Consider the following 27,881-nt stretch of genomic DNA (forward strand, 5'->3'; position numbering starts at 1 on the left):
AAAGATCAGAAGGGACAGCGAAGGTCATTTTCTATTCATCAAGGGATATGTACAACAGGAAGAAATCACACTCTTAAATGTATACGCACCTAATGAACGACCAGCTAAATACTTAAAAGAACTCCTAACAGAATTTAAGGAGGACATAACTAGCACCACGATAGTAGCTGGAGACTTCAACACTGCCTTATCACCTCTGGACAGATCGACAAGAACAACACTCAGCAAGGAAACGATGGCTCTGAAGGAAGAAATGGAGGAGACAGGGCTAATAGACCTATACAGGGCTATACACCCCAAAAAGAAAGAATACACATTCTTTTCCAGTGCACACGGAACGTTTTCCAAAATAGACCACGTTCTGGGTCACAAATTATACCTTAATAGAATCAGGAAGATAGAAATTGTATCAACTATCTTTTCAGACCATGATGCACTGAAGATGGAAGTTAATCACGCACAGACGCGGAGAACCAAATCAAACACTTGGAAATTAAACAACTCACTATTGAACAATGAGTGGGTCACGAAGGAAATCAAGGAAAAAATTAAGAGACACCTCGAAACAAATGAGAATGAAGACACAAGCTACCAGAACCTATGGGACGCAGCTAAAGCTGTGTTAAGGGGAAAATTTATAGCTCTGCAAGCCTTCCTCAGAAAGGAAGAAAGGGCCTCAAATTAGATCTAATTTCTCCAATGGCCACTGCAAAAAGCCTTTCTCACTCAAGTAATTAATTCATATTCTTTTTAATGACTGTTGACCCATCATTCTGTTCTTGCTTTCTGATCTCTTCTATATTATTCCTGTAAAGGTAAGATGTGATGTTGATGGTCAGACTATTTGATTGTTTTCATTGATTTAAATCAAGTGTCTTTTCACTATATCACATAGATAGTCACAAAGTAAAAAAGTATATATATATATATACATATATAATAGGAAAATGATGAGAACTAGGGGATTTTTAACCTCCAAACTGCACAGTGACAGAGGCTCTAACTAGTAAAAATATCCCTCTCTCAACAGGACATGTCCATAGAGGAAGAAAACATTCACCACTATTGCTCTAAGTATATTAACTACATATAGTCACATTCTAGTGGCTTATTTTAAGATATGGGAAGTATCAGGGTACTTTTAATCTCAAACTAACAATAAAACTGGAAGTTTTTGTAAGTTTAGTGACGGAACAGATGACCTTCATATAAGTAAATTTAGTTCCTCTTTGCAGAAGGAAGAAACAGAGTCCAGTCTTCCTTGGACAATGTGTGTGTACATGAGTAACTTCTGAGTGTGTATATGAGTGTATGAGTGAGTTTGTATATGTGTTTGGGTGTGTGCTTTAGTAACTGTGTGTATAAGTGACTATATGTGAATGAGTGTATATGTGTGTAAGTGTGTGAATGTTTGTGTGGTCTATGAATGTATGTGAAAAAATGTGTGTGAATGAATGTGTGTGTGTTTATTTATGAGCATGATCTGGTCCCTTTGATCTGAGCCCAGGGAGGATGAAACCTGTTCTGTGATCAGGGGACAAAGCTGGTCAAGCTCCAAGTCCTCCTGTGATCTGGCCTCCCAATCTAAGATCAGCCAGCCTATGCCCTCCAGGAGCTTCCCAAACTCTGGGCACCACTTAGCAAGTTCCAACAGTGTGGTTCCTTAGTTCTTCCCTCAGAATCAATTGTACACTGCTTTTGAGACTGTTAAGCCTGCCCAGCTCCTAATAAATTGGCTACAAATAGGAATATTCCTTGGGAAACTGGTAAGTCCCCACTGCATACTTGCAAGGCAGCCTTTGAATAAAATGACTTGCCCGATGATGTCAACTGTTAAAGTACTATTTGCAGAAAGTCAAGACCCACGGGGCCTGTGTTAAAGGAAGTAGATCTAAGGATCATTTGTCTCAATGTCACAGTAATTCAAATGAACTCTTAATTATATACTGCCAAAAGCTCTCTGGTGCCGTCCTGCTGTCCCTGGTAGCCAGTGAGAGTCTATGAGAGGCCAGGTTATTGGTTGAACTCAGGCACCAGAATGCCTGGGATGGAGAGAGGGCACTGGCCAGGAATATGAGTGTGATTAAAGATTCCTAAAAGGAATTGAGATCACTGGAAGATAGAGAGCTGCTCTAAACATGATTTAGAATGACTTTACTATGGAATTATCTATTTTAGGAGGACGCAGGAGCCAGCTTCCTGAGGCTATTTCCCTGATAGTATGACAATGCTCAATTACCCAATTTTCCCATATATATACATTTTATATTTGGCCCTTAAAGAACCTTTATTTACATCAAGCCAACACCTCCAACACAGACATGCACACACATGTATTAATGCTTTCAGTTTGAACCAGTAACATTTTAGATTGCAAAAGTTCTGGGGAAAAACAAAAACACAAACTATTTCTGAACCACCTCAAGTATATAATCTCCTAAAACTTGTCTTTGAAAATGTCCAGTTTGACCACTTGGTCCTCAAAATCAATAGGTCTCCTTGCCCCAGCCTTTATTTACAGTATATGAACAAGGGCTTGTTTGAGCTCCCATGTGATAACATTAATTAAATGTGAAAAAGCTTTGCAAAACTAATGGGTTTATTTTCTCTCTTTTGAATTCGTCTCCCAGTCTCTACCAATATAGTGATGGTGAGATCTTTTTTTTCTTTGTTTCTCTAGTATTACCTAGAAGAATATATCACATGTTCAGATCTCATTGTCTTTTTTTCAGTTTAAGATCTATGTCGTTTTGTTTTAATTTCTCACAACTTTAAAAAAATTGGTTCAAAGAGTACAAAAAATATATGTCTGTGATAAACACTGTTCATTCTCCTGCTTTGTCCCCTGTGTTATAACAGGAAATGCATTTCTGACACTTTTAAAATGAGCAAGCGCACCAATAATCAACGTGGTTAAAGCTTCCTTCCTGGTAACTGCAGTACTTCCTCTGCATCTGGATATGAGGGAGACCTAGAAAAGCGGAAGGGTGTAGAGCACACCGGGTAGATTTGAATTTGTTTTGCTTTCAAAATTTAAACAAATGATCCTTCAGCATCATCGCCTCCGTTACTTTATCAGGTATTGCTTCCCTCTATTTTCTGCCCTTTGTTGAGTCTGACTTAGAATAGTGACACTTCCTTCTTGACTTGGATATTTTTATCTGAACTCTTGTTGGTGCTTGACATGATACTTACTCCAGAATGTTTCTGTTCCATTGTCTAATTCAAACGTAGACATGTGGATAGCCACAATGTTCTGGCAATAGATTTGCAGGTGCATGAGCCATTTTTGTTTGTCCGTTTTAGGAGAAAGAGGGAGATTCCTGGAGTCTGTGTCAGCCAGGCTTTGTGGTCCTACAAATGCTCTCTTAGTGATTACTGAGCTTGCAGTGCTTCTATCATCTTGTTGTCAAAGGACAAAGCTTCCTAGCCACAACCAAGAAGGAAAGAAGTGAGTATTTAGTCAGTTTGTTTTCTGTTGTCTGTTGTCTGTTTAATGTCACTGAGGCAGTGTGCTTATGTGTTGCCTAAGTTTCAATCAATTTATTTCAAATAAGTGCCAATATGAATATAGTTTATATATCATTACTTTTATTCTTTAATGTAGCAAAAGACCAAGTCTTGAATGTTTTAAGCTGCAAGCTCGTTTTTTAGGAATACTGACTTTATAAGTTTAAGTCAAGATTTGCACAAAAGCTTAGATCTTTTGAAACTTATCTTTTAATCAAATTCTCCGTTTTCAGGTATATGCCATCTGCTCCACTATTCTTAAGAAATTAAGTAGTGAGTCTCATACTAGTCGTTTAAGTAAGAAAAATGTGTTTTCTGAAACATTGATATTTGCCTCGTTGGTTGATTTTTGTCTAGAAGATGTCTTATAATGTGATACAAAATTTCCAAATCAAAATAGTGTATTCATATTTCCACTGAAATATTTTAAAATTTCAATCATTGAGTCTCTAAACATAGTCTAGAAAAACTTGTGTTTTGTATAGTGTTTATATTAAATATTTGTAGAAATTTTTAATGTTATATAGAAATGAAAATATTAAACAACAATCACAAAAAGCAGTTGTATAATTTACTAGAGTCCAAAGAGTAGGTTATTAGAATCCAGGAATCCTCTCTTCAATCTAGTGGCCTTTCTGCTTTATAAAGGAGAAACAGATGGAACAAATTAGTACAACCTAATATTGACCTGGATTCTCATATTAGGAGAACCCAGGCTGTGAAAACGTCACTGAGATACTACTCTACTCTGTTATAACAATGACAGCCAGAATGTTTACATATTTTACGATTCAAAATTTAAAACAGATGCAAATATTCTTTTTTTCAATGTTACCAATTAGAAATGCTTTTGAGTTTTATGAATGAAATGACTACCCTTATTAACTAAAAATAAAGTGGCAGGGGGGGGTTCAAAGAAAGAGAGGAAGTCAAGTTGAGAATAAATCCTGGGTTTGACTGGTTTAAAAATAGAGACCATGCAACAGCCTGTGTTAAGTGTCTAAGTCCCACAGAGAACGGCGAGACTGAACAATGGGGAAGTCAGGTCTTGGCGTTGATTTCTTCAGCATTGCCTGTGGCCCCTGTGTATCAGGACTTGATTCTTTAGGTGAATGATTTAATTCTGGATTTCAGTAAAATTAAGGACCACAGTCACCACTTTAAGCTATACATGGTAGGACTTTTGCTTGTGCTCTCTCTCTCTCTCTCTCTCTCTCTCTCTCTCTCTCTCTCTTTCTCTCTCTCTCTCTCTCTCTCTTTCTCTCTCTCCCTCCCTCCCTCCTTCCCTTTCCCCTCCCCCCATCTCTCTCCTCTCTTTGTTTTTTTTTGTTTTTTTTTTTTTGTTTTGGGCCCTGCCCAGCGTTGCTCAGTGATAATTCCTAGCTCTGTGCTCAGGAATCACTTCCAGTGATGCATGAGGGCCCATATGGGATGCCAGGGATCAAACCCAGATATACTGTGTGCAACAAAAGTGCCCTACCTGCTGTACTGTATTTCTAACTCTGACTTTTGCTCCCTTTTGATGAAGGGGAGGTGGCTAGGCCACACCCAGTGATGCTCAGGGTTTATTCCTGGTGGTGCTCAGGGACCATACGTGGTGGTAGTGATGGAAATAAGGTGCAAGGCAAACACTTTAAGCCCTATACTCTATCTCCAGATCAGTATCTATTTCTTTTAAGTAAATATTTGAACCTATAGGAGAGTCGAGAAAATGATTCCCGCACCTTCATAACCCCTACACTGCACCCATACTGACCTGGCCTTATGACCTGACTGAATTCTCTCCTCCCTTTTCAGGGGTATGATCTAAACCCCATCTGACAGATACCAAAAAGGGGTCTGGAGATGCTGTAGCTAGCTCAGGTTGCTTGGATTCCAAGTGGAGGGGCCAGGATCCACACTCATTTTGGATATGTGGTGCTATGTATCTATGTGGTGCTATGTATTCATGTATATATAGCACCTTTATATATAAGGACCTTATATATGCCCCTTGCATTCCCATGCACATGCAGCCATCCATCTGCTGTTCCTCTTTCTGCAGGGGCATGTAATGGAAAAGTGCCATTCCGGTGACCACCTGCTGTGTTCCCATGCCTTGTGGCATAGAGCACAAGGCTGGAGAGCCGTGAGCAGCCGTGATTCTGAGAGATGACAGTGGAAAGATGAAGCTGCACAGCAAGGTTGCCAGTCTGTCCTCCATGGAGCTCATCCCCATTGAGTTCGTGCTGCCCACCAGCCAGCACCACAGCAAGACCCCCGAGACAACGCTGCTGCAGGTGGCCGGCCACTGCAATGTGGAGAAGATGAAGTCCCAGGTGTGGCTGCGTGCCCTGGAGACCAGCTCAGAGGCTGACTTCTACCGTAATCAGGACCCGGATCACTTCCTGCTGCTCTACAAGAAGGAGGAGCAGTGGTATGAGATCTATGACAAGTACCAGGTGGTGCAGACCCTCGACTGTCTGCACTATTGGAAGGCGCTGCCCAAGAACCCAGGCCAGATACACGTGGTGCAGCGACAGGTGCCTTCCAATGACACGCTGGCCTTCCAGCGCCAGCTCACCACTCTCATGGGCTACGATGTCACCGACATCAGCAACGTGCATGATGACGAGCTTGAATTCACGCGCCGCCGCCTGGTCACACCAAGACTGGCTGAAGTGGAAGCCCGTGATCCCCAGCTCTACGCTATGCACCCCTGGGTGACGTCTAAGCCCCTCCCAGACTACCTGAGCAAGAAGATTGTCAATAATTGCATTTTCATCGTCATCCACCGCAGCAACACCAGCCAGACCATCAAGGTGTCGGTCGAGGACACCCCAAGCACCATCCTCCAGAGCTTCTTCATCAAGATGGCCAAGAAGAAGTCTCTGCTGGATATCCCTGAGAACCAAAATGAACAAGACTTCGTATTGAGGGTCTGTGGCCGTGATGAGTACCTGGTGGGCGAGACACCCATCAAAAACTTCCAGTGGGTGAGGCACTGCCTCAAGAATGGGGAGGAGATTCACCTGGTGCTCGACACCCCGCCAGACCCAGCCATGGACGAGGTGAAGAAAGAAGAGTGGCCCCTGGTGGATGACTGCACAGGTGTCACCGCCTACCACGAGCAGCTGACCATCCATGGGAAGGACCATGAGAGTGTGTTCACCCTCTCCCTGTGGGACTGCAACCACAAGTTCAGGGTCAAGATCAGAGGCATTGACATCCCCGTCCTGCCCCGCAACACTGACCTCACTGTGTTGGTGGAGGCCAATATCCAGCATGGGCAGCAGGTCCTTTGCCAAAGGAGAACCAGCCCCAAACCCTTCACAGAGGAGGTGCTCTGGAATGTGTGGCTGGAGTTCAACATCAAAATCAAGGACCTGCCCAGAGGTGCCCTCCTCAACCTCCAGATCTACTGTGGCAAAACCCTGGCACTGTCCAGCAAGACTTCCGCAGAGCCCCCCAGCGCTGAGGCTAAGGGCAGAGCCCAGCTTCTCTATTATGTGAACCTGCTGCTCATAGACCACCGTTTCCTCCTGCGCCATGGGGAATACGTGCTCCATATGTGGGAGATATCTGGGAAGGCAGAAGACCAGGGCACCTTCAATGCTGACAAGCTCACATCAGCAACCAACCCAGACAAGGAGAATTCAATGTCCATCTCCATTCTTCTGGACAGCTATTGTCACCCAATTGCTTTGCCTAAGCACCAGCCCACCCCTGACCCCGAGGGGGACCGAATCCGAGCAGAAATGCCCAACCAACTTCGGAAGCAACTGGAGGCCATCATAGCCACTGACCCCCTTAACCCTCTCACTGCGGAGGACAAAGAATTGCTCTGGCATTTCAGATATGAAAGCCTGAAACACCCCAAAGCTTATCCTAAGCTCTTTAGCTCAGTGAAATGGGGACAGCAAGAGATTGTGGCCCAAACATACCAGTTGTTAGCCAGAAGGGAGGTCTGGGATCAAAGCGCTTTGGATGTAGGGTTAACCATGCAACTCCTGGACTGCAACTTCTCGGATGAAAATGTGAGAGCCATTGCAGTTCAGAAATTGGAAACCCTGGAGGATGATGATGTTCTGCATTATCTGCTACAGCTGGTTCAGGTAGGAGATGCTGGGGTTACCCCCCCTCCACCACAGCACTCTCATCAATGTCTTCATTTGCATGTAAACAGGCACCCATTCAGTTATTAGCAAATGCCCTTTGGCCAGAGCATTATAACCAAAGTAGGTCTGATGAGGTCACCTCAAACGTGGTCAACAGTTCCATTTCCCTTTTTTTTTTTTTAACTATCCTTGGTTGAGGGGTTGCTGACAAGCATTTTGAAGACATTTGGACTGAATTTCGACTATTAAGAGATCTTCATTCTGCGGGTGTACTTTGTCCTCATTATTATATTAATGATGGGTTTGGCATGCCTTGGGCCATGGCTCCCAGTGATTTAAGTGTTTTTAATGTGTTCACCTCATTTAACTCTCCAGCAACTATGATAGAGGTCAAATTAACCTCTGCATTTTATATTTTAGGAAATTGAGGCACTGAGTTGACTGGCTCAGGGTTACACATGTTGAAAGGAGACCACAGTGCAAATCTAGGAGCTCTGACTCCAGGCTCTGCTGTTTTCACTGTCTCCCAACTGTCTACATCCATCCAGTGTCAAGCTAGAACACTCCAGCAAGTCATGATCTTACTTTCTGGTCTCGTTTACCACCATTCAGAAATATTGGGAATTATGAATCTTAGAAATTTGACTCATACTGGGTGGGAGCTAGAAAACCTGTTCCCTATAGTCAAATCTGATATTGCGTTTCCTTGGAATCCATACAGGCTAAGTGATTTCCCTAAGATTTGCTTAGGAATTTAAAGAAAAGAGAAGCAGTTCTTCCTGCTTACAATAGCCATTCTTAAATTATATGTGCTGCTTGAAAAGAGGAAGTAAAGGAACTGGGAATTAGAAAAGCTATTTTTGAACACAGATGTGGTCATTCATTCATTCATTCTACAGCACGTACTGAGTACTTAACTCTTCTCTGTACACCACTAAGAGAGCAGTGACCCAGAGCCTGCCTCTCTCCACTTCTAGCTTGTGATGTCTTGGAAAAAACTTACATGAACTGATTACACATAGAAGCAAACATTAATAACAAATCATGACAAATGTTTTGGGGACAGACTATAAGTATTAGGAGAAAATCAGCTTCCTGGGGATCTTTCATTTAGATTAAATTATTCATTAAATTGGAGTATGCGAGTTTTGTAACTGAAATTGTATGACTTTCTTGGGGTCAGGATGGGCTACCTCCCGCCAGCTACCTGTACTTTCAGAAGTTTTGGCAGTCTCATCCACACTCCGAAGCTGCCAACCAGTTACTCCAGTCTTACCTTTATGATGAAAATACTGAACACCCTGAACAAATATGATAAACCATAGTGTGCAAAAGGAAAAGGAGATGGAGAGGAAAAAGAAAACTGCCTGCCATAGAGGCAGACTTGGGGGAAATGGTCTGGGGTATGGTGGGAGGGAAATGGGGGACATTGGTGGTGGGAAATGTACACTGGTGGAGGGATGAGTGTTGGATCATTATATGAGTGAAACCAAATCATGAACAGCTCTGTAATGGTCTATCTCACAGATATTTAATTAAAAAAATTTTTTTGAAAAAGTGATGTAGAGTTCAAGCCCGCTTCAGTCAGCTTAATCAGTGGCTGAATAAATAGCAATACTCCTACTTTAATAAATAAATAAATAAATAAATAAATAAATAAATAAATAAGTTACTAGCTCTGAGTAGATGATGCTTGACTTGAAATACTTTGGATTAGCCAGGATAAGTGTTAGACACTAATTTGTCTAATCATTACCTAGATTAATAGGAAGTCCCTACAGTTTTCTGATGAATATTTTGGTAATTTGCAACTTTAACTGAGTTTTTAGATACCATCATGCATAAACTTAAAATATTACAATTGATCTCTACCTTTATTTATCAAATGTACTCATTTTTCTCTACCCACAACTTCAGAGACTCGCATAACTCTAATGAATATTCTAAACTAATCAAAGTACCTCCATTTTCTAGCTATCCATTACAAAAACAATACAAAAGGTTTTGAATGAGCTCTACCCCAAGTCCCAAAGCTCCCATGGTTTTTAGTTTTCATTGCTGTATTATAAACTTTGCTGAAATGGAAAGTAAAAACTGTTCTTCTTGGAAATAGTGTCCTAAATGAAAAAGGTCATTAAGTAATATGCATCAACTTTGTGGCTACAAATTTGAAGTAAAGTGGTCATTTGTAAAACTTTTTGTGACATTTTCAGATATGGTTAAATGATTCATTCCTGCTTAAAATCTCCTCCTAGTTGAGCTCAGCATGCTCTTTGGAGGAGTGAAACACAAAGAAGGTAAAAAAGATTCATATTTGAGTTAGAAACTCAAAGTAAATTTCTGAAGTGAGTACTGGCAACTAATTAACCACATTCTCAGAATGGAAACCTTAACTACAGCTTTTAAGGGGCTTATTCGACATTCATGAAAAAGCATTTACAGCATTGCTAGAACAAATCTATAATAGCAAAAGATGAGAAGTGGCTGGGGAAAATGGACAGGAGAAACATCATACATGGAAGGAGAGAAATATTTACTAGATGTGAATCCCCCAGCTTTCATTCTATGTCATGACATGTGCTTTGCCCCTCATGCCAAGTTTCTGAGCTACCTCTGAGGCTTTATTACAAGAAAACCACAGGCCTGCATCTATCCAGAAGTCACCCTCATGCTGTGCTGATAGATTTGTCCAAACACATGTTATTATCAATGTTTCTTTAAGATTAGCAGAATTTAGTCATTTTCCTCTCACTTGCCTAATACAGAACTATTTCACATGAAAGTTCTGTGACTGAAGAAAAGAAAACAAAATTTAAAACTTAAAATTATGGAGCAGGGGTATTTTTTATTCCATTCTCTGTATTTTTCTCTAAGTCTGCAATAGAGTATAATTTTAAAAACAACAAACCAACATTGTTTAGATGCATACATCAACTGATAGAGTGAATGTTCCACACAAGCATAAAGAGAGGCTTAACTTAAATATCTCAGAGTACTTCCTTTGTAAATATAACATTATCACCCTCATACCCCCAGAGGAAAACAGAAATTCCAATTGCACTTCATTTTTTAAGGTCTGGGAGCTTTTCAATCAGATTTCCAATGCTTACCCTGCTTTTCCAGGTGAGAAGTGATCTACACTAAGTTGATTATATTTCAGTTATATCCATGCTTTAAATTATCTCTTCTATCTTCCCCATAAACCCTCCTTACCTTGAAATGACTCACACGTTAGTGCTGATCCTTAAGCAACTGGTTTACTCTGACCCAAAGCATCTTAGAAAAGAAAGTAGTGAACAAAGTGATGGGTAAGAAGAGTCTCATCACCCTTGCCATGAAAACCAAAAGAGTCAGAGCTCCAGTTTCTCCCATCACCTTTCTAGTGAAAAAAACATGAAATATGCTCCTATAAATGCCAATGTATTCTTCCCTTAGGCTGTGAAATTTGAGCCCTACCACGACAGTGCCCTTGCCAGATTTCTGCTGAAGCGTGCATTAAGAGTAAGTACTTCCATTTTGATAACAGTGTGACATGTTCAAAGTTAGAGCTGATGTCCTGATAGAGCTACTGGATTAGTCATAATGATTTCTAACTGTCTTGTTCCTGCTCTCAGAACAAGAGAATCGGTCACTTCTTGTTTTGGTTCATGAGAAGTGAGATAGCCCAGTCCCGGCACTACCAGCAGAGGTTTGCTGTTATCCTGGAAGCCTACCTGAGAGGCTGTGGCAGGGCCATGCTACAGGACTTTACCCGCCAAGTTCAAGTGATTGAGATGTTACAGAAGATCACCATTGACATCAAATCTCTCTCTGCTGAAAAGTATGATGTCAGTTGCCAAGGTACTGGGCTCCATGCTTTCTTGGTTCACGTTCAATCTGCCACTATCTCCAAATGTCATCATCCCTATGATTCTTCTTCCTTCTGGAAGGCAAGTTGTACCTTCATAAAAGCAACCATGAACACCGTTTTTAGAGGGCCACACTCAGTGATGCTCAGTAGTTACTCCTGGCTCTGCACTCATAAATATTTCCTGGTGGTGCTCAGGGGACCATCTGGGGTGCCAAGGATCAAATCCAGTTGGGCAAGGAAAGTGCTCAACCCAGTGTACCATCTCTCTAACTGAATTTATATATTCTTAATGGTTAATTTATTGTAATATATTTTAAATTTGTGGGGAAATTGAGATGTAAACCATATTTTTAAGAAACAGTTTTATATATATACACATATATATATGCACAAAGATGAGTTATACCTAGATTTTCACTTTTTTTTTTTTTTTTGCTTTTTGGGTAACACCCGGCAATGCACAGAGGTTACTCCTGGCTCTGCACTCAGGAATCACCCCTGGTGGTCCTCAGGGGACCATATGGGATGCTGGGAATCGAACCCGGGTCTGCCACTTGCAAGGCAAATGCCCTACCCACTGTGCTATTGCTCCAGCCCCGATTTTCACATTTTTATCTCAATTTTTAAAAATATGCATATATTTTCCAAATTTCCCATTTTTTAAATAATCGAGAAGCTCTTGGCAGGGGACAGCCATTCCCCTAGGTGCCTAGGAAGTCAGGGGGTACCAACCAATAAAAGATTGATACTGACCAATCTCAGCCAAACAGTCCAGCAGTTCAGTGCAAGGCCCAAGGATGCAATGCTGCTGAGGTGATGCTGGGGGCTTGCAGGAGTGCACCTGGTAACGCTTGGCATGCACCCAAACCTCTCTATGATCTCCTGACCCTAAAAGATCTATTTTTTCACATAAATACACGTATTATACATATTTCAGAGTATGTCCCCTTAAAACTATTTCAATATTATCTTTTACCCTGCCCTGACAAATCCTATACTGCGTTTGGATAATCAATCTCTCCTCTTCTATATTCCCATTGATCTTGATCAATACTTAAACTGCAGTCATTAATAGATCCTTCTGATGTAATAATCTATATGAGCTTGAAACAAAAGGAGATACATGCATATTCACATGCACAGAATTTTCATTTAACAAGGCCCAGCACTATGGCTTTTCCTAAACAAAAACTGAGCCACTATTTAAATTTTCCAATATTGTGAATTTCCCCTTTTCTTTTGATTTTTTTCCAATATACCAATAACCTGCTCTCCCAAAAATAACAATAGTAATAATAATCCTATTTAGTTTTACTTTTATTTAAGAAAGGGAAGAGGCTGGAGCGATAGCACAGCGGGTGGGGTGTTTGCCTTGCATGCGGCCAACCCTGGTTTGATTCCCAGCATCCCATATGGTCCCCTGACCACCGCCAGGAGTAATTCCTGAGTACAGAGCCAGGAGTAACCCCTGTACATCGCCGGGTGTCACCCAAAAAGCAAAAACAAAAAAATAAAATAAAATAAAATATTAAAAAAAAAGAAAGGGAAACATTTGTACTGACCTCCAGTCTATAATTCAGGGATTAATTTTGAGTTGAAATATTTGTTGCCTTTAAGATCTTAAGACTGTCATATCATCTCCATACAATCCAACTTCCTCTTTTGAAAGGAATTCACAGAACTGTAAATGAATGTCATTTAATATGGCTGTACAGGTCTGTTCTCCGAATTAGATGGCAGGTCATGTGTTGGAAAGAAAACTAAAATATTTATTCAAAACTCTCAAAACATTTCCACTTTACCTGATTATCTTGGTATTTCATGCATTTTAATACACATGTTAATGCTTATTATAGCACATGTACATGCACAGATTTGAAAAGTTAGTTCTTCAAAAACAGAAACCTACCCCTTGTTCTCCTGTTCCACAACATATCAAATGTAGAAAATGTTACGGAGCTATGATCCTAGGAACTGCCTAAAATAATACTGATAGTTCTTTAAACTCAATGTTTTTTATTTGTGCTTTTGATATTTACAGTTATTTCACAACTTAAGCAAAAGCTTGAAAATCTAAAGGATTCGAATCTCCCCCAAAGCTTTAGAGTTCCATATGACCCAGGACTGAGAGCAGGAGCCCTGGTGGTAAGTCTTCATATGGTCTGTATGTCATGGCGATGTCTATATGTATTTTATGGGCCCAAGAGATAAGAGACAGGGATGCTGCTATGAGCTGTGGTTAGGCCCTTCTCTGATCACTGGGTATACTGAGCCACTAGGCCAGGCAGAAGCCATCACTTTTTATTCAATGTCAAATCAAATTCAAAGCCTCATATATGCAAGGCACACACTCTACCATTAAACTAGGTACCCAGCCCATTCATTTATTTTACATCAGCTGTCCTGAGGGATCATTTACATACTATAAACTGTCCATTTTGTGTACAGTTAAGTGAATTTTGACACATAACAAAGTATATGACAATAGAGTAGATGTCCAGAAAAATGGTGTAGAAAACGTTTCTCTGTTCCTTTGCTCTTAGTCTTCACCTTCATCCACCCCCCCCCTACTCCCTAGCCATAGCAGACCACAAGATCTATGGTCATTTCACTATTTGGGTGCTCATCATTGCTTTACTCTGTATTCTGTATAGTTCATGTGACCAACTTGCATCATTTAAATAAATTTGGGGGGATCTACCTGGCAGTTTTCAGAGCATATTCCTGGTTCTATGCTCCGAGATCATTCTGAAAGGCTGTGGGGATCAAAATATGGGTTGGCCATGTGCAAAGCAAGTGCTGTACTATCTCTGTCCCAGCGGGCATTATTGTCCTTCAACTTCCAGTATTTTTTTTTATATAGTGTAAGTCTTCTGATAATTCTTTCATATTTCTGGGGTAAATTGGGGCTTTTGGACCACACTCAAGGGAAACCATAAGAGACGCTAGGGAATCAAATCAAATGCAAGGCAAGCACCTTAGCCCCTATACTACCTTTCCAGTCCTTCATCTTTTATTTATCTTAATAATTCATTAACTATGTGTTTATAGATATTTTCTCTGAATATATAAATATGAGTTGACTGTATTTTGTGCTCTGAGCAGCATTTATTATGACTAGAATATTTTTTGATAATTCTAAAAATTCTTATCTTTAATTTCTGTACATTATATATGTTTACCTGAATGTCCTACTTTCCTTTTTTTGGCTTTTTATGCCACATCTATTGGTGCTCAGGGGTAACTCCTGGCTCTGCACTCAGGAATTACTCCTGGTGGTGCATGAGGGACAACAGGTCGGCTGTGTGCAAGGCAAAAAACCTACCCACTGTACTATGGCTCCAACCTCAATTATCTTATTTCTAAATAGGGGCCATGCCCTATTGGTCCTTGGAGTGAGGGTAACAAAGAGCATGACCAGCTATGATTACTGAGGTGGTACAGGCCTGATGCTGCAATGCTTTGTCCCAGCAATGCTCAGTAGTCACCAGGTTATACCCAGCAATGCTTAGGGGAACTTGGGAGGTATTGAACTCAGGGCCTTGCACATATTAAGAATGTGTCTATCACTTGAGCTATTTCCACAACCTCTTGGAATTATAATTTTATCAAAATTGGAAAAAAATTAGTCAGCAATTTATTGACATATTAGCTGATATTAAAATTATATTAACTCAGGTACACAATATAATTTTTGACATCTGTATATGGTGCAACATAATCATCATAAGTTTAGTTACCAGATGTCACCATAGAAAAATCACGTTTTTAATGAAAGGAACTTTCAACATCTATTTCTTATCATATTTCAAATATGCAAAACAATATTATTGACTACAGTTACCATATTGTACATTATATACTGATGACTTATTTATAACTGGATATTGGTACTTTTGATGCCCGCCACCCATTTTATCCATCATTCAAGACCCCTCCCACCCCATCCTTGCAACTTGGGATACCACCAAACTGTTCTCTCATTTTATTTTCTAGATTCCACACACAGAAGTGGGAAACATTTCAATTAATGTTCATGTCATACTTACATGGAGTCATGCTGATCTTCCCAGTATTGTTTCCAGTTATGTGCTGTCTAAGGGAGCACTCAGACTATATTTTTACTGTCTCCTCTTCTCACCTCTCATTCTGGAATGTCAGTTACATGCATTGTGGACCTGTAGACCATGGGTTCTCTCTGGAGTACCTTTCTCTGTGCTGTAGCTCAGAAATTGCCCCAAGAAGAAAAGTGGGAGAAGCAATTACAAGACTCACCTCATTTGATCCCCATCTTTCCAGAGTTATTGTCATACTCTGCCTGTTATCAAGCATCTGAGTTGTTCCATTATTTTACTCAGTTTCCAGTTGTTTCCAGCTGGACATCAACTCCTGTAGCAGTTTAGCCTCCAGGACAGAGGAGAGAACTTCTGCCACTACATGTTTAATTTTATAAACAATTATCAGTAAATTGGCCCTATAGCAAAATCAAACACTATCCACTGCTTCAGTTATAGAATGGTAGAAATCATGATGTATTGATACAGCTTCAGAATTGTATTTACTTTTTATAAAGATCACATCTCATTTTTGATCCCGGTGAAGTCACTTTTAGCTAAAACTCCAAAGTTTGAGTTTTTGAAATCATCTCTTAAATGTTCCATCTGCAATTCAAACAAATACTGACCATGTATTTGTATGTGTTACATGTTTATCAGTTCACTTCTTTGCTTTGGAGTGAGTGGCTACTCAGTCAGCTTTCCCCAATCTTGAACTTTATATATATTGGGATATGTTTAGCAGGAGGAGACATTGCACTGAAGTGTTGGATTTCTACTTATTTCCATTAAATTTTATCTTGTTAGACTTTGCTTATGGTCTATGATACACAGTGGTAGCATTAGTACTCTTTATTTCTAATTAAATCTTAGAGAAGGAGCTAAATATGTAAACAGAAAACAGATAAATATATTAAAATATATAAACGTATAAATAAAAAAAACAGTGATACTGTTTCATGCTTAAGGGAACATTGGAGCATAGAGTTCCAGAAGAGCAGTAGGTGGGATCTGCTGCAGCCCTATAGCATCTGAACACAGTGGGAGGACCTCGGGTTTAAGTAGTATAAATTTCTCTCAGAGCATTTCCAGAAGGGGCAAGAATACCTCCTATATATTTACCCAGATGTATAAATTATTTTCCAGCTAGGACTTTTCCCCATGTGTATAGTAGGGATTTGTCAAAGGATTTGAGTTCCAATGTGTATGCATTGAATCTAGGCTATACATGATTATTCCTTTACAGATTGAGAAGTGCAAAGTGATGGCTTCAAAGAAGAAGCCCCTGTGGCTGGAGTTTAAATGTGCAGACCCCACAGCCAGATCAAACGAAACTATTGGAATTATCTTTAAACATGGGGACGATCTCCGCCAAGACATGCTGATTTTGCAGGTATGCTTCTGATAAGGATTTTTTCCCAACTATCTGAGAAAATATGTCTGTGTATGATGAATGTTATTTTTAAGACTGCCTTTTGCTGATTCTGGTCCAATTTCTCTGCTTGACAGCGATCAAAGATTATACAATAGTTTTCCTGAGAGAATATGTATAATTATTACTAGACCACTGTTACACAATCCAGTAAGCATCACAGTTCTGTCAATTCCTGAGTATATACATACCCAACATTCACAAATCCCCAATCTACTTCCTTCACTCATTTTCTTTTTCTACAACGCACTCTTGGTATGGTAACTTAAAATAGAGATAGATAGCATAGAATACTAGAGACAGTAATATTACTAATATTACTATTACTACTAATATCCCTAAAGACACTTTATCCCTATTCATAGGTAAATGAATTCAGAGATATAAGATGTTCTCCTTAAGAGCATGTGCTACAAGCATAAATTCAAGTAAAAATTAGATAAGAAGGGGAGAACAGATGAGCAAGTAAGTGATAGAAGAAATAATGCAGTTAAGTGACCAGTGTGAAAGGTTTACTAACAGTTTACAGTGTGGAACGAGAAGGGGGAAGTATCAATGTTAATCATTTTCAAAGTACTGATATCTATGCATTAATTCTAAATTCAAGAAATATAATAGAATACTTGCCATATTCTAGTTTCACGTTGCTGAGGTAACATTGTTTATAATATTTAATCAGTTATTTCAAGTAGGCAAGCCATGATATCAGTGTAATCTGTTTAAAAGCTTACCCTCTTTTCAAACCCCATGTTTCTTTTTTTATTTCTAATGTGGAAACAATAACCATTGCCTTGCTTTCTTTTCAAGAATGGTATATGCATTGTCTTGAAAGTATTCTTTAAGGAGGAAAAAAGGATATTCTTCAAGCATATTGAAAATTTATTAAATTTCAATCAAGCCCATAGAATCTTTCGTATTACTCTTTATAAACTGTTGGCCCTTTTATTTTGATGGAAGTTTCCCACTTTCCCTTTTATATGCTGCTTTGTTTTGTTGCTGAGGCATATAATTTGTTTAGGCAAGTTCAAGTTATTTAAGTTCAATTTAAACCTCAGCCTCTTTACTCTCAGAAAGAGAATAGCAATTATATCCATACTAGAGGGTTAATACAATTCACGTGGTAAACAAAACTATCATCAGTTGTTATGGTTGCTTTGATTATAGCTGAGCACCTTGAAGAATTTTTGAGAAAAAAGTTTTTTTAATCACAATGATAAAATAAATGTAAGTAGAAAGAACTATTTGAATAAATGAAATTTGTCTAAAATTACCCACAAAGTAATCTTATGCCTTTTATCTTTATCCCAGATCAAAATTAAGAGACTGTCTAGAAAGGAAAGCTTTAAAGTACATGTTAATAAAAGTAGTTGTTAATTATATTTTTATATTTTATATTTCATTAATATTTTATATCATTTGTTTAATATTTATATTCTATTTTATAAGTTATGTATTTTATATTTTAAATATTTGCTTGGGAAGAATACTGGTCTTATATAAACATTCATTTATGGTAACATTTTTTAATGTTTTGATGCTCAGATTCTACGAATCATGGAGTCCATTTGGGAGAAAGAATCTTTGGATCTGTGCCTCTTGCCATATGGCTGTATTTCAACTGGTGACAAAATAGGTATGTGGTTACCTCAGGAGATGAATATAGCACTCAGTTTGCTATAAAACATCATAATTCCTTCTGTGTAGGCACTTAGTAACTGGAAAATTGTCACCATAAGCCATAGAGAAAGGAAGAAAATGTTCCCAGACTGCTGAATGTGATTCTCCATTTAATATGGTTGTATTGAAAATACATGAATGCTCAATTCAAATCCTTGTGACTATACATGGAAATGATTTTAGTAAGAAATTGTTCCTGCCTCTACTTCTCCAGTTCTTAAGTCTCACTCCTTTCATTGCACATTAAATTTCTTTCTCACAAGTAACATTTAAAAATAGAGAGATCTGTCACTTATTTTAATACCCCAGAACTCACATTATCAAAGCTATTACTCTAATCTTAGGTGCTTTTATAGACACTTAACATTCAGTTTCAATCAAACATTTTTGTTCCATTTCCTATTTGACAACTGTACAAAACTATTTCCATGTGACCCTGAAATTAAAAAAGGAAAAGATATAGGTTGCCAAGAGCAGAAGGATGTGCTTAGCACATATATGCTTTTAAGAATAACCTTTTAGAACACACCTTTTCCTCTTTTCCTTTGGGGACACTGAAACCATTGCCCCACATCACTTCCACACTACACATCTCCTCTTACTTTCCTTCCTAAGGAAAATTAACAGCATGCACCTGGAAAATGGGCCTCTCTGGTGAATAAAGCCCTATGCCTTTCAGCTAACAAAAACATAGCCCATCCCTCCTCTGGGCCTTAAATACTTATGTGGCCCCTCTTTGCCTTAAACACTGTGCTTCCTCTTGTAGGAATGATAGAGATCGTGAAAGATGCCACAACGATTGCCAAGATCCAGCAAAGCACAGTGGGCAACACCGGTGCATTTAAAGATGAGGTCTTGCACCATTGGCTCAAAGAAAAATGTCCCATTGAAGAAAAGGTGAGCTCCTGTTGTTCCACGCAGAAGGCGCCCAAGTTTTTATGTACATAATAAGAGTGGTTGCACTTTTCCCTAAAGGCTCTCCCCAGAGACTTGCTTCCCCAAGCCAGTCCCTTACTTCTGAGGCTGTCAAAGAAGGCGGGTGGGTTCTGCAGTTTTATTCATGGAGCCTCTGTAAAACCAAAGGGTTCAGAAGTTCAGGACCTTTGGCTTCTCCTTTGATTTTAGATGCCTTGAGTAATATTGGGTTTCATGCAAAAATAATTTGTTAGCACTTTCTATGTCTGTTTTTGTTGTTCAGGAGGAAAACCACAAACCCTATACATTTATAATTTGCCACAGCACTCTAATCTAAGTGGTAAATTATAGATGCTTAAAATGCTCCACCATTCCTCTGAAGTACATATGCTGACGCTGTCACAAGCTATGTTGTTAAATAGCTTGGATTTTTCTACAAGTCTCATTTGCATATGTAGCAGTCTTTGGGGGGAAGTAAGTGTAATTTGTAGCAGTTATTAGTCTGTTATACATGTGACTGGAGCGATAGTACAGTGGGTAGGGTGTTTGCCTTGCACTCGGCCAACCTGGGTTCGATTCCTTTGTCCCTCTCAAAGAGCCCGGCAAGCAACCAAGAGTATCCCACACGCACGGCAGAGCCTGGCAAGCTACCCGTGGCATATTTGATATGCCAAAAACAGTAACAAGTCTCACAATGGAGACGTTACTGGTGCCCGCTCAAGCAAATCGATGAACCACGGGACAACAGTGCTAGAGCGCTACATGTGACTATCTGAACTCATGCATACTTGAAGTGGTCACAAGCAAAACATAATGTTCACTGAAGGAAGAGAAATTACAAATCCCATATAGTTTTTAGCAAATGAAGCCAGAAGAGCAAGTGAGTCCTTTAATTACTGTTGCATTTTGACTCTTGTCTGTACCTTGTGCTACTGTAATTTATTGATTTTTGACCTAAATATAGTAGATCTATGAGAAACTTGGCCCTTGATAGAACAGTTATGAAATCATGCAGAACTCTTGAAGTAGTTCCCAAATACTGTCAAGTTGGGTATCATTAATAATAGATTCATGCTGCTCTTTGTAGTTAGAACACAAGGAATATTCAGATGCATTTTGATTAGTTTCAGGCTGCTGTGGAGAGGTTTGTCTATTCCTGTGCTGGCTACTGTGTGGCAACCTTTGTTCTTGGAATAGGTGACAGACACAATGACAATATTATGATCACAGAGACAGGTGAGTTTATTGTGTTGGGGTTCTTCTTTTTTAACTGTGGTAAAATAAACATAGCATAAAATTTACCATTTTGACATTTTTTTTCTTTTTGGGTCACACCCAGCAAGGCACAGGGGTCACTCCTGGCTCATGCACTCAGGAATCACCCCTGGCAGTGCTCAGGGGACCATATGGGATGCTGGGATTTGAACCCGGGTCGGCCGCGTGCAAGGCAAATGCCCTACCCACTGTGCTATCACTCCAGCCCCTTTGACATTTATTTTTAATTTACCATTTTGACATTTATTTTTGTTTTGGGACCACATCCATGCTTAGGTATGACTCCTAGTGGTGTTTTGGTGACAATATGGAGATTGAATATGGGTCAGCCACAGGTGCAAGGAAAATGTGTACCCACTATACCTCTCACTCTATCCCCTTTTATAGCCATTTTTAATTGAACTATTTAGTGGCATTAAGTATATCCACATCGTTAAACAATCACTACTATATCAGAATATATTTGCATCTTCCACAACTAATGCAGTGTACCCATAGAATACTAATTTCTCATTCTCTCTGTTTACCTGCACAGTAAGTTTTTTAATGGAGTTCAGTACTGGAGCAGATATCTTTTTTTTTCTTTTTGGGTCACATCTGGCGATGCACAAGGAGTTACTCCTGGCTCATGCACTCAGGAATTACTCCTGGCAGTGCTTGGGGGACCTAATGGGATTTTGGGAATAGAACCCTGGTCGTTCACGTGCAAGGCAAATGCCTTACCCCCAACCTATCGCTCCAGACCCTGGAGCCCATATCTTGACATCATTATCATGTAGGGAGCTATGTTGTGATTAACCTAGAAAGGATGAGGGAATGAGGAAGAAATGATGCAAAAAATGAGCTTGGAGGGGCCATTTAGTAGCTCAAAGGACTGCAGTGTAAGTGTGGCATGCAGGAGCCCCAGGTTCAATCCCTGCCACTGCATGTTCCCTAAGCACTGCTGAATATGACCCCCAAAAATCAAATAAACAGGTAAATAAATGAGATCTAAGGAGAAAAAAGTCATAGAGTGGCTAGAACTAAGATCGTATTTTAGAAACAAGCAAACAAAGGTGGGAATGATTAAGTGCTGAATGTTGCAAGAAGCAATTGAAAACTTCCAGATATTTTTAAATCTTAAATGCTCTATCAATTGAAAATTTGAGTCCAGTAAAAGCACCAGACTGGGACAAATGGCCTACTTTCTCTGAGAGTCAAAAGAGATCCTGTGTTTATGGGCATCTGCTATCGAACTATATGAAGGAGAAGAAATGGTGATAATTGTGGTGGTGGTGACAATGGTAAAAACTGACCTAGAAGAGAATAAAAATGATTAAATTCTGTCAGATTATCTAAAAGCAAAAGGAAGAATGCCTCTCCCGTAGGTGAAATGAAATGTCAGTCTATTCAGAGTATACAAGGAGTTAAGAGTCCTGAGCCTGATGATGACATATTAGGTGTCATCATCGGGGAGTTTTGATTTAATATTTCAAAGAATAATTGTGAGACTAGAATATTTTAATGTACTGTGACTGACATATAAAGTACACCGGAAGCACAGAAAAAAAAAACACAAACACACACACACGCTGGGTTCAAAGAGTGCTTTGAGGTTACTACTACACACACCTGCTAAGAACAAAAATAGCATATGCTGACAAAAACAGAGAGGGGAAAAATATAGCCCTCGTTCAACATTTCTCATTTTCAGACAACTTTAAAAACCTTTTAAGAAATAAACATAGCAGGATTGTGAGACTCACTGCTGCCAAGTGTAATGAATGATGTCCGGCATTTTCTTCTCTTCAAGGAAACCTATTTCACATTGACTTTGGGCACATTCTTGGGAATTACAAAAGTTTCCTGGGCATTAATAAAGAGAGAGTGCCATTTGTTCTCACACCAGACTTCCTGTTTGTGATGGGAACTTCTGGAAAGAAAACGAGCCCCCACTTTCAGAAATTTCAGGTAAGCGGCTTTCCTCCCTCTTAATTGCTGCCTGCTAAGACCAACTAGCTCATGCTTGCATCTCACCACAGCCCTGATTTTCCGCTCCTCTGAGTGACTCCTCTGGTCTCCTCCTGTTCTGTTCTGGCTCGCTGCCCCCTACTCTGCCCTCCCTTCCCTCCTCAAGTGCACAAAAAGGCGCTTGAAGTAATCCTCAGTAATCTCAGTAATCCTCCCTCCTACAAACCAGCAGCCAATGAATGTCTTCCACATTCCATGTGACTGGCAGGCATCGAGCACCGGTCTGACATCACCACTAAAGAGAGAGATCTAAGGAGGAGCTTATAAACCAGCAAGCAGGTTTAGACTTTTTTTTTAATTTTATTGATTCACCATGAGATATAGTTACAAGCTTTCATGTCTGAGTTACAATCACACAGAATATCAAACACCCATCCTCCACCAGTGCACATTCCCCAACACAAATATCCCTAGTAGACCCCACCATTTTCCACCCTCCCACTGCCTCCATGGCAGACAATATTCCCCATACTCTCTCTCTCTCAACCTTTGGGCATTATGGTTTGCAATGCAGATACTGAGAGGTCATCATGTTTGGTTCTTTATCGACTTTCCGCACACCTCTTCCATCCCGACCAATTCCTCCAACTATCATTAATTTAGTGATCCCTTCTCTATTTCAGCTGTCCTCTCCCCGCCCACTCGTGAGGCAGACTTCCAACTATGGAGCAATCTTTTTGACCCTTCTTTCTACTGTCCTTGGGTGTCGGTCTCATGTTTTGTGTTATGTTATTTTATACTTCACAAATGAGTGCAGTCCTTCTATATCTGTCCCTCTCTTTCTGACTCATTTCACATAGCATGATACTCTCCATGTCTATCCACTTACAAGCAAGTTTTATGACTTTATCTCTCCTAACAGCTGCATAGTTTTCCATTGTGTAGATGTACCAGAGTTTCTTTAACCAGTCGTCTGTTCTTGGGCACTTGGGTTGTTTCCAGATTTTGGCTATTGTGAACAGTGCTGCAATGAACATATAGGTTTAAACTTTGACTATATAAGCTAAGTGGCTTTTATAGGAAGTACCAATGTTACAGATCTTTTCCAGAGTTCTCATACTTTGGGGAACATCCCTTGAGTTTTACAACAGGTATGTCTTCATCAAACCACTAACAAAGGCAGTTCTTGTTACATCATTTTATGTTCATCTCAGGTCTAGAGAGGACAGTCCCTTCTCTCCTTGGAAATCTCACCAATTTGACGCAGGCTCCACCTGGCTCTGTTTGTCCTGTTTACCTGTCAACAAGCTCCTGCAGGGATCTAACCATCTTCCAGAACCTTCCCATTCCACTGTATTTCTTTCTTTCTGGTCTACACTCACTTTTGACAACCAAATCATTTAAATGTTTAAAGAACAAATGTTCACACATGAAAATGTAATGACTGCAAATGCATACAGTTCCTACACGTTGCCATGCCAACTATACTGCACCCATTTGCTAGCAGCGTGCATGGTGAACAGCTGGGCAGGGACACTGAATTATGCCCAGATAGACATTGGTCATGGGTTCCCATGAAATGGTTCCTCCCCTAGTGCTTCTTACATGGTATTTTATTTACTCCCGGCATTTCAAGAACTAAGCTTTTCCTGAGTCACGGTGATCTTTGGGAGATGACACCAACCTTGAGTGGAGTAAAACTGGAACTACGGGAGCCAGTTCTGAAACCCCTGTGTTCATGTTTGTGCTTCAGGCCAGTTTTCTGCATGGGGATGGCAGGACTTAACCCTCTCCCAGTCTCAGACATGCCATCAGAGAAACTGAGATCTCTGTAACGCAGATGGTCTTGGGCTTTTTAGTGTGTTTTTCTCAGTAAAATCATCTGGCTCTCATACTATTTCCAAGGATTTGACATGCTTAGGTCCTGTTTTTCTTTAAAATTAGAAATCACATGTTTTGACAACTTCCTAAAAGAAAAATGTTGTTTTTAAAAATAATAATAATACTATTTAAGGAAGGAATTGGCTGGAGCAATAGTACGGTGGGTAGGGTGTTTACCTTGCATGCGGCAGACTGGGGTTTGATTCTTCCATCCCTCTCAGAGATCCCCGCAAGCTACCGAGAGTATCCCGCCCACAGGGCAGAGCCTGGCAAGCTACCTGTGATGTATTTGATATGCCAAAAACAGTAACAAGTCTCACAATGGAGATGTTACTGGTGCCCGCTCGAGCAAATCAATGAGCAAATATGACAGTGATACAGTGACAGTGATTTAAGGAAGGAATATAACCATTACAAAAGGGGACAATAGTCAATAATTTGTCTCCCCTGAAGGTGGGGTTTGACTGACTAGCTTCAGACAAACATTGCCTATAGCCCTTTAAAGAACACATTTGAAGAATATGACCTCATTGACAGACACCCTGTGTTTCTGTGTAAATACATTCTTTCTGTTGCCAGTCAACAGCCCCTCACCTCCCGCTTGACAGCCATCTTCCTGTTGCTGCCATTCTACTGAGCCCCCACAGTACTCACATCAGCATTAAAATCCCAGCAGAATTGTCCCGTTAGCCTTCTTCATGGTGATGGTAGTGGTGATAAAATGAAAAAAAAAATTGGTGTATGGGTGGCAAAGTTAGGTGACCTTTCTCTTCCAGACAACTTCTGGTCAAAGCAATTGCAATGAGCCTTGAACAACCTAGTTTGCAAACCTGGGCTCCATTTTCTATCCTTTGTGACAGAAGCTAATGCAATCACTAGGTAGCATAGTCCACTAAAACCCCTTAATGCATTTCATTGTATGTATATACATACAATATCACTTTATCACTGTATCACTGTCTCCCATGGCTCATCAATTTGCTCTAGTGGGCACCAGTAACATCTCCATTGTGAGACTTGTTGTTACTGTTTTGGCATATCGAATATGCCACTGGTAGCTTGCCAGGCTCTGCCGTGTAGGCAAGATACTCTGAGAGGGACGGAGGAATCAAACCCGAGTCAGCCACATGCAAGGCAAATGCTCTACCCGCTGTGCTATCGCTCCAGCCCACATACAATATATAAACTTACATATAAGCACTCATAAATACACATACATATATGAATACTGACTCAGATTATGTAAGCGCTTGTGAATTAAACACACATCATGGTTATGGTTGAGAGAATAAGCTTTGGAGCAAACAAACGAGTTTGAGCACTAGCACTATTACTAAATAGGGGTGTGTGTGTGGGGGGGGGTGTGGGTGGTGTGAGAAAGAGAGAGAGAGAGAGAGAGGAAGAGAGAGATGCAGATCATTTACCCATTCAAAACTTCTCTTTCGATTCAGAAGGGGGATTGTTAAGACCTACATCATGTGTATTTATAAGCAGTTCTTACCTAAGCCACACAGAAACTCAATAAACAGCCACTACCCCAGTTAGATAGATACATCCACTACAGGGCTTCAAACTTTGAAAGCTTTTAAGCTGTGAAGCCTTTCTGAAAGAACTCTTGGACCAAGATGTCATTTCTACAATAGGTCAATACAGCCCTACTTGGGACTAAGAGGATCTCACTGGCCAGTCCTTTCCCTTACTGAAAGTAGGGTGAGAGACGACACAGCAGAGAGAGGCTGGCTATACATTCGGAGAACCTCTGAAATTTCCAGCTCACCAACGACAAGCAGAAGTTTTTCACCACTTGACTCAGACCTTGTGACAATTTTTATTTTTATGCACTACTAAGCCTTCCAGAAAGATGTTCTGTTTCTTAGTTTCATGTTCCCTTTTTGAGATAAGTCCTTCAGGACCAGGCAGTCTCTGCACTCTCTAAATAGCAACTCTTGTATAATAAAGCTGCCATTTTGGGGCAAGCTGGAATATGTTGTATATATTTACATTCTGAATGAAAGTTGTCCTCATCTGCAAGGAGCACTAATTCAGAGTTGATAAGGTTAACGAATGCAGGCCATGTATTTAAATAGCCTGGTAGGAAGGGTGGATAAAAACTAGCCTGCTTTTTCTTGAGGGTGAATGGAGTTTCTCCACAAAGACCTACAAATATCCCTCCCTAATGTCCAGGGGACAGGGAGAAAAGGAAATGGAGAGAAGAATCACTGCTTTGTCCCCACCTCTCTCTTCTTCCTAAGGTCGCTAGTTTGGCTAGGGTCACTTTTGTAAATAATTGCCTAGACCCGGGGCTGGAGCAATAGCACAGGGGGTAGGGCGTTTGCCTTGCACGCGGCTGACCCGGGTTCAATTCCCGGCATCCCATATGGTTCCCTGAGCACAGCCAGGGGTGGTTCCTGAGTGCAGAGCCAGGAGTAGCCCCTGTGCATCGCTGGGTGAGACCCAAAAAGCAAAAAAAATAAAAATAAAATAATTGCCTAGACCCAGACAAAGAGGGAGTCTAGGAACAAGCTGTAATTATGAGGATACAAGAAAACAAGGTCCACTATTTGGACCCAAGACTGTGATAGCTTTTGGAGAAGAAGCCTACACTCAAGGTGTACAGCAGATATTTTACAATGAGATGTTGAGAAATTCTCCTCGGAAAAATCTCTTCCTACCTCAAGAGATTAAAAGACAACATCTTCAACACTGAAAATTTATTCTACAACTAGTTTAATTTTGAAGTTCCCCAAACAATAACAGACATATAATATCAGATAAAATGACATGGTCAAAGGAAATCTGAACTTCCCATGGCTTCTCTGGCTTCCCAGTTTCTAATTTTTGTTCAGAAACATAAGGTTCCCCTTCCTCATTTTAAATATGGTAGATAGGAGGCTAGAGAGAGAGTACAGTGGCTTAGACGCTTGTCTTGCACATGCTGACCCAAGCTTGCATCCCCAGTATGAAACATGGTCTCTGAGGGCTGCCAGGAGTGAGCCCTAAACACGGAGGGAGGAGTCATATCTGAGCAAAGCTGAGAGTGACCCAAAAACTCAAGACACACACACACACACAAAATCTAGTGGATGCATTGCTTTTAGAAAAAGCAACAAAAGCAACAAATAGTAGCAATAGGGTTTCAACCAATTATCCCCTAGTCCAAAAACAATACTACCAACATTTTGTGGTTTTCCTTCATTCTATTGAAAATTTGCTTTCTTAGATGGTTATAAGTTAATCAG

The 27,881-nt window shown here is 40.1% G+C and overlaps 1 protein-coding gene across 1 annotated transcript in view; it reads left to right on the forward strand.

Moving 5' to 3' along the window:
- Nucleotides 1-27,881, forward strand: part of PIK3CG (phosphatidylinositol-4,5-bisphosphate 3-kinase catalytic subunit gamma) — a 76,297-nt gene that overhangs the window by 33,779 nt on the left and 14,637 nt on the right. The window contains exons 2-11 of the mRNA XM_004602113.2: nt 3,744-3,807; nt 5,647-7,604; nt 11,043-11,108; nt 11,222-11,447; nt 13,499-13,602; nt 16,759-16,905; nt 18,487-18,577; nt 19,388-19,518; nt 20,661-20,772; nt 22,604-22,761. Coding sequence (XP_004602170.2) covers nt 3,744-3,807; nt 5,647-7,604; nt 11,043-11,108; nt 11,222-11,447; nt 13,499-13,602; nt 16,759-16,905; nt 18,487-18,577; nt 19,388-19,518; nt 20,661-20,772; nt 22,604-22,761 — 3,057 coding nt within the window. The remainder of the gene's footprint in view (nt 1-3,743; nt 3,808-5,646; nt 7,605-11,042; nt 11,109-11,221; nt 11,448-13,498; nt 13,603-16,758; nt 16,906-18,486; nt 18,578-19,387; nt 19,519-20,660; nt 20,773-22,603; nt 22,762-27,881) is intronic.

Source organism: Sorex araneus, chromosome 1, assembly GCF_027595985.1.
Source record: "Sorex araneus isolate mSorAra2 chromosome 1, mSorAra2.pri, whole genome shotgun sequence".
Lineage (NCBI taxonomy): Eukaryota > Metazoa > Chordata > Mammalia > Eulipotyphla > Soricidae > Sorex > Sorex araneus.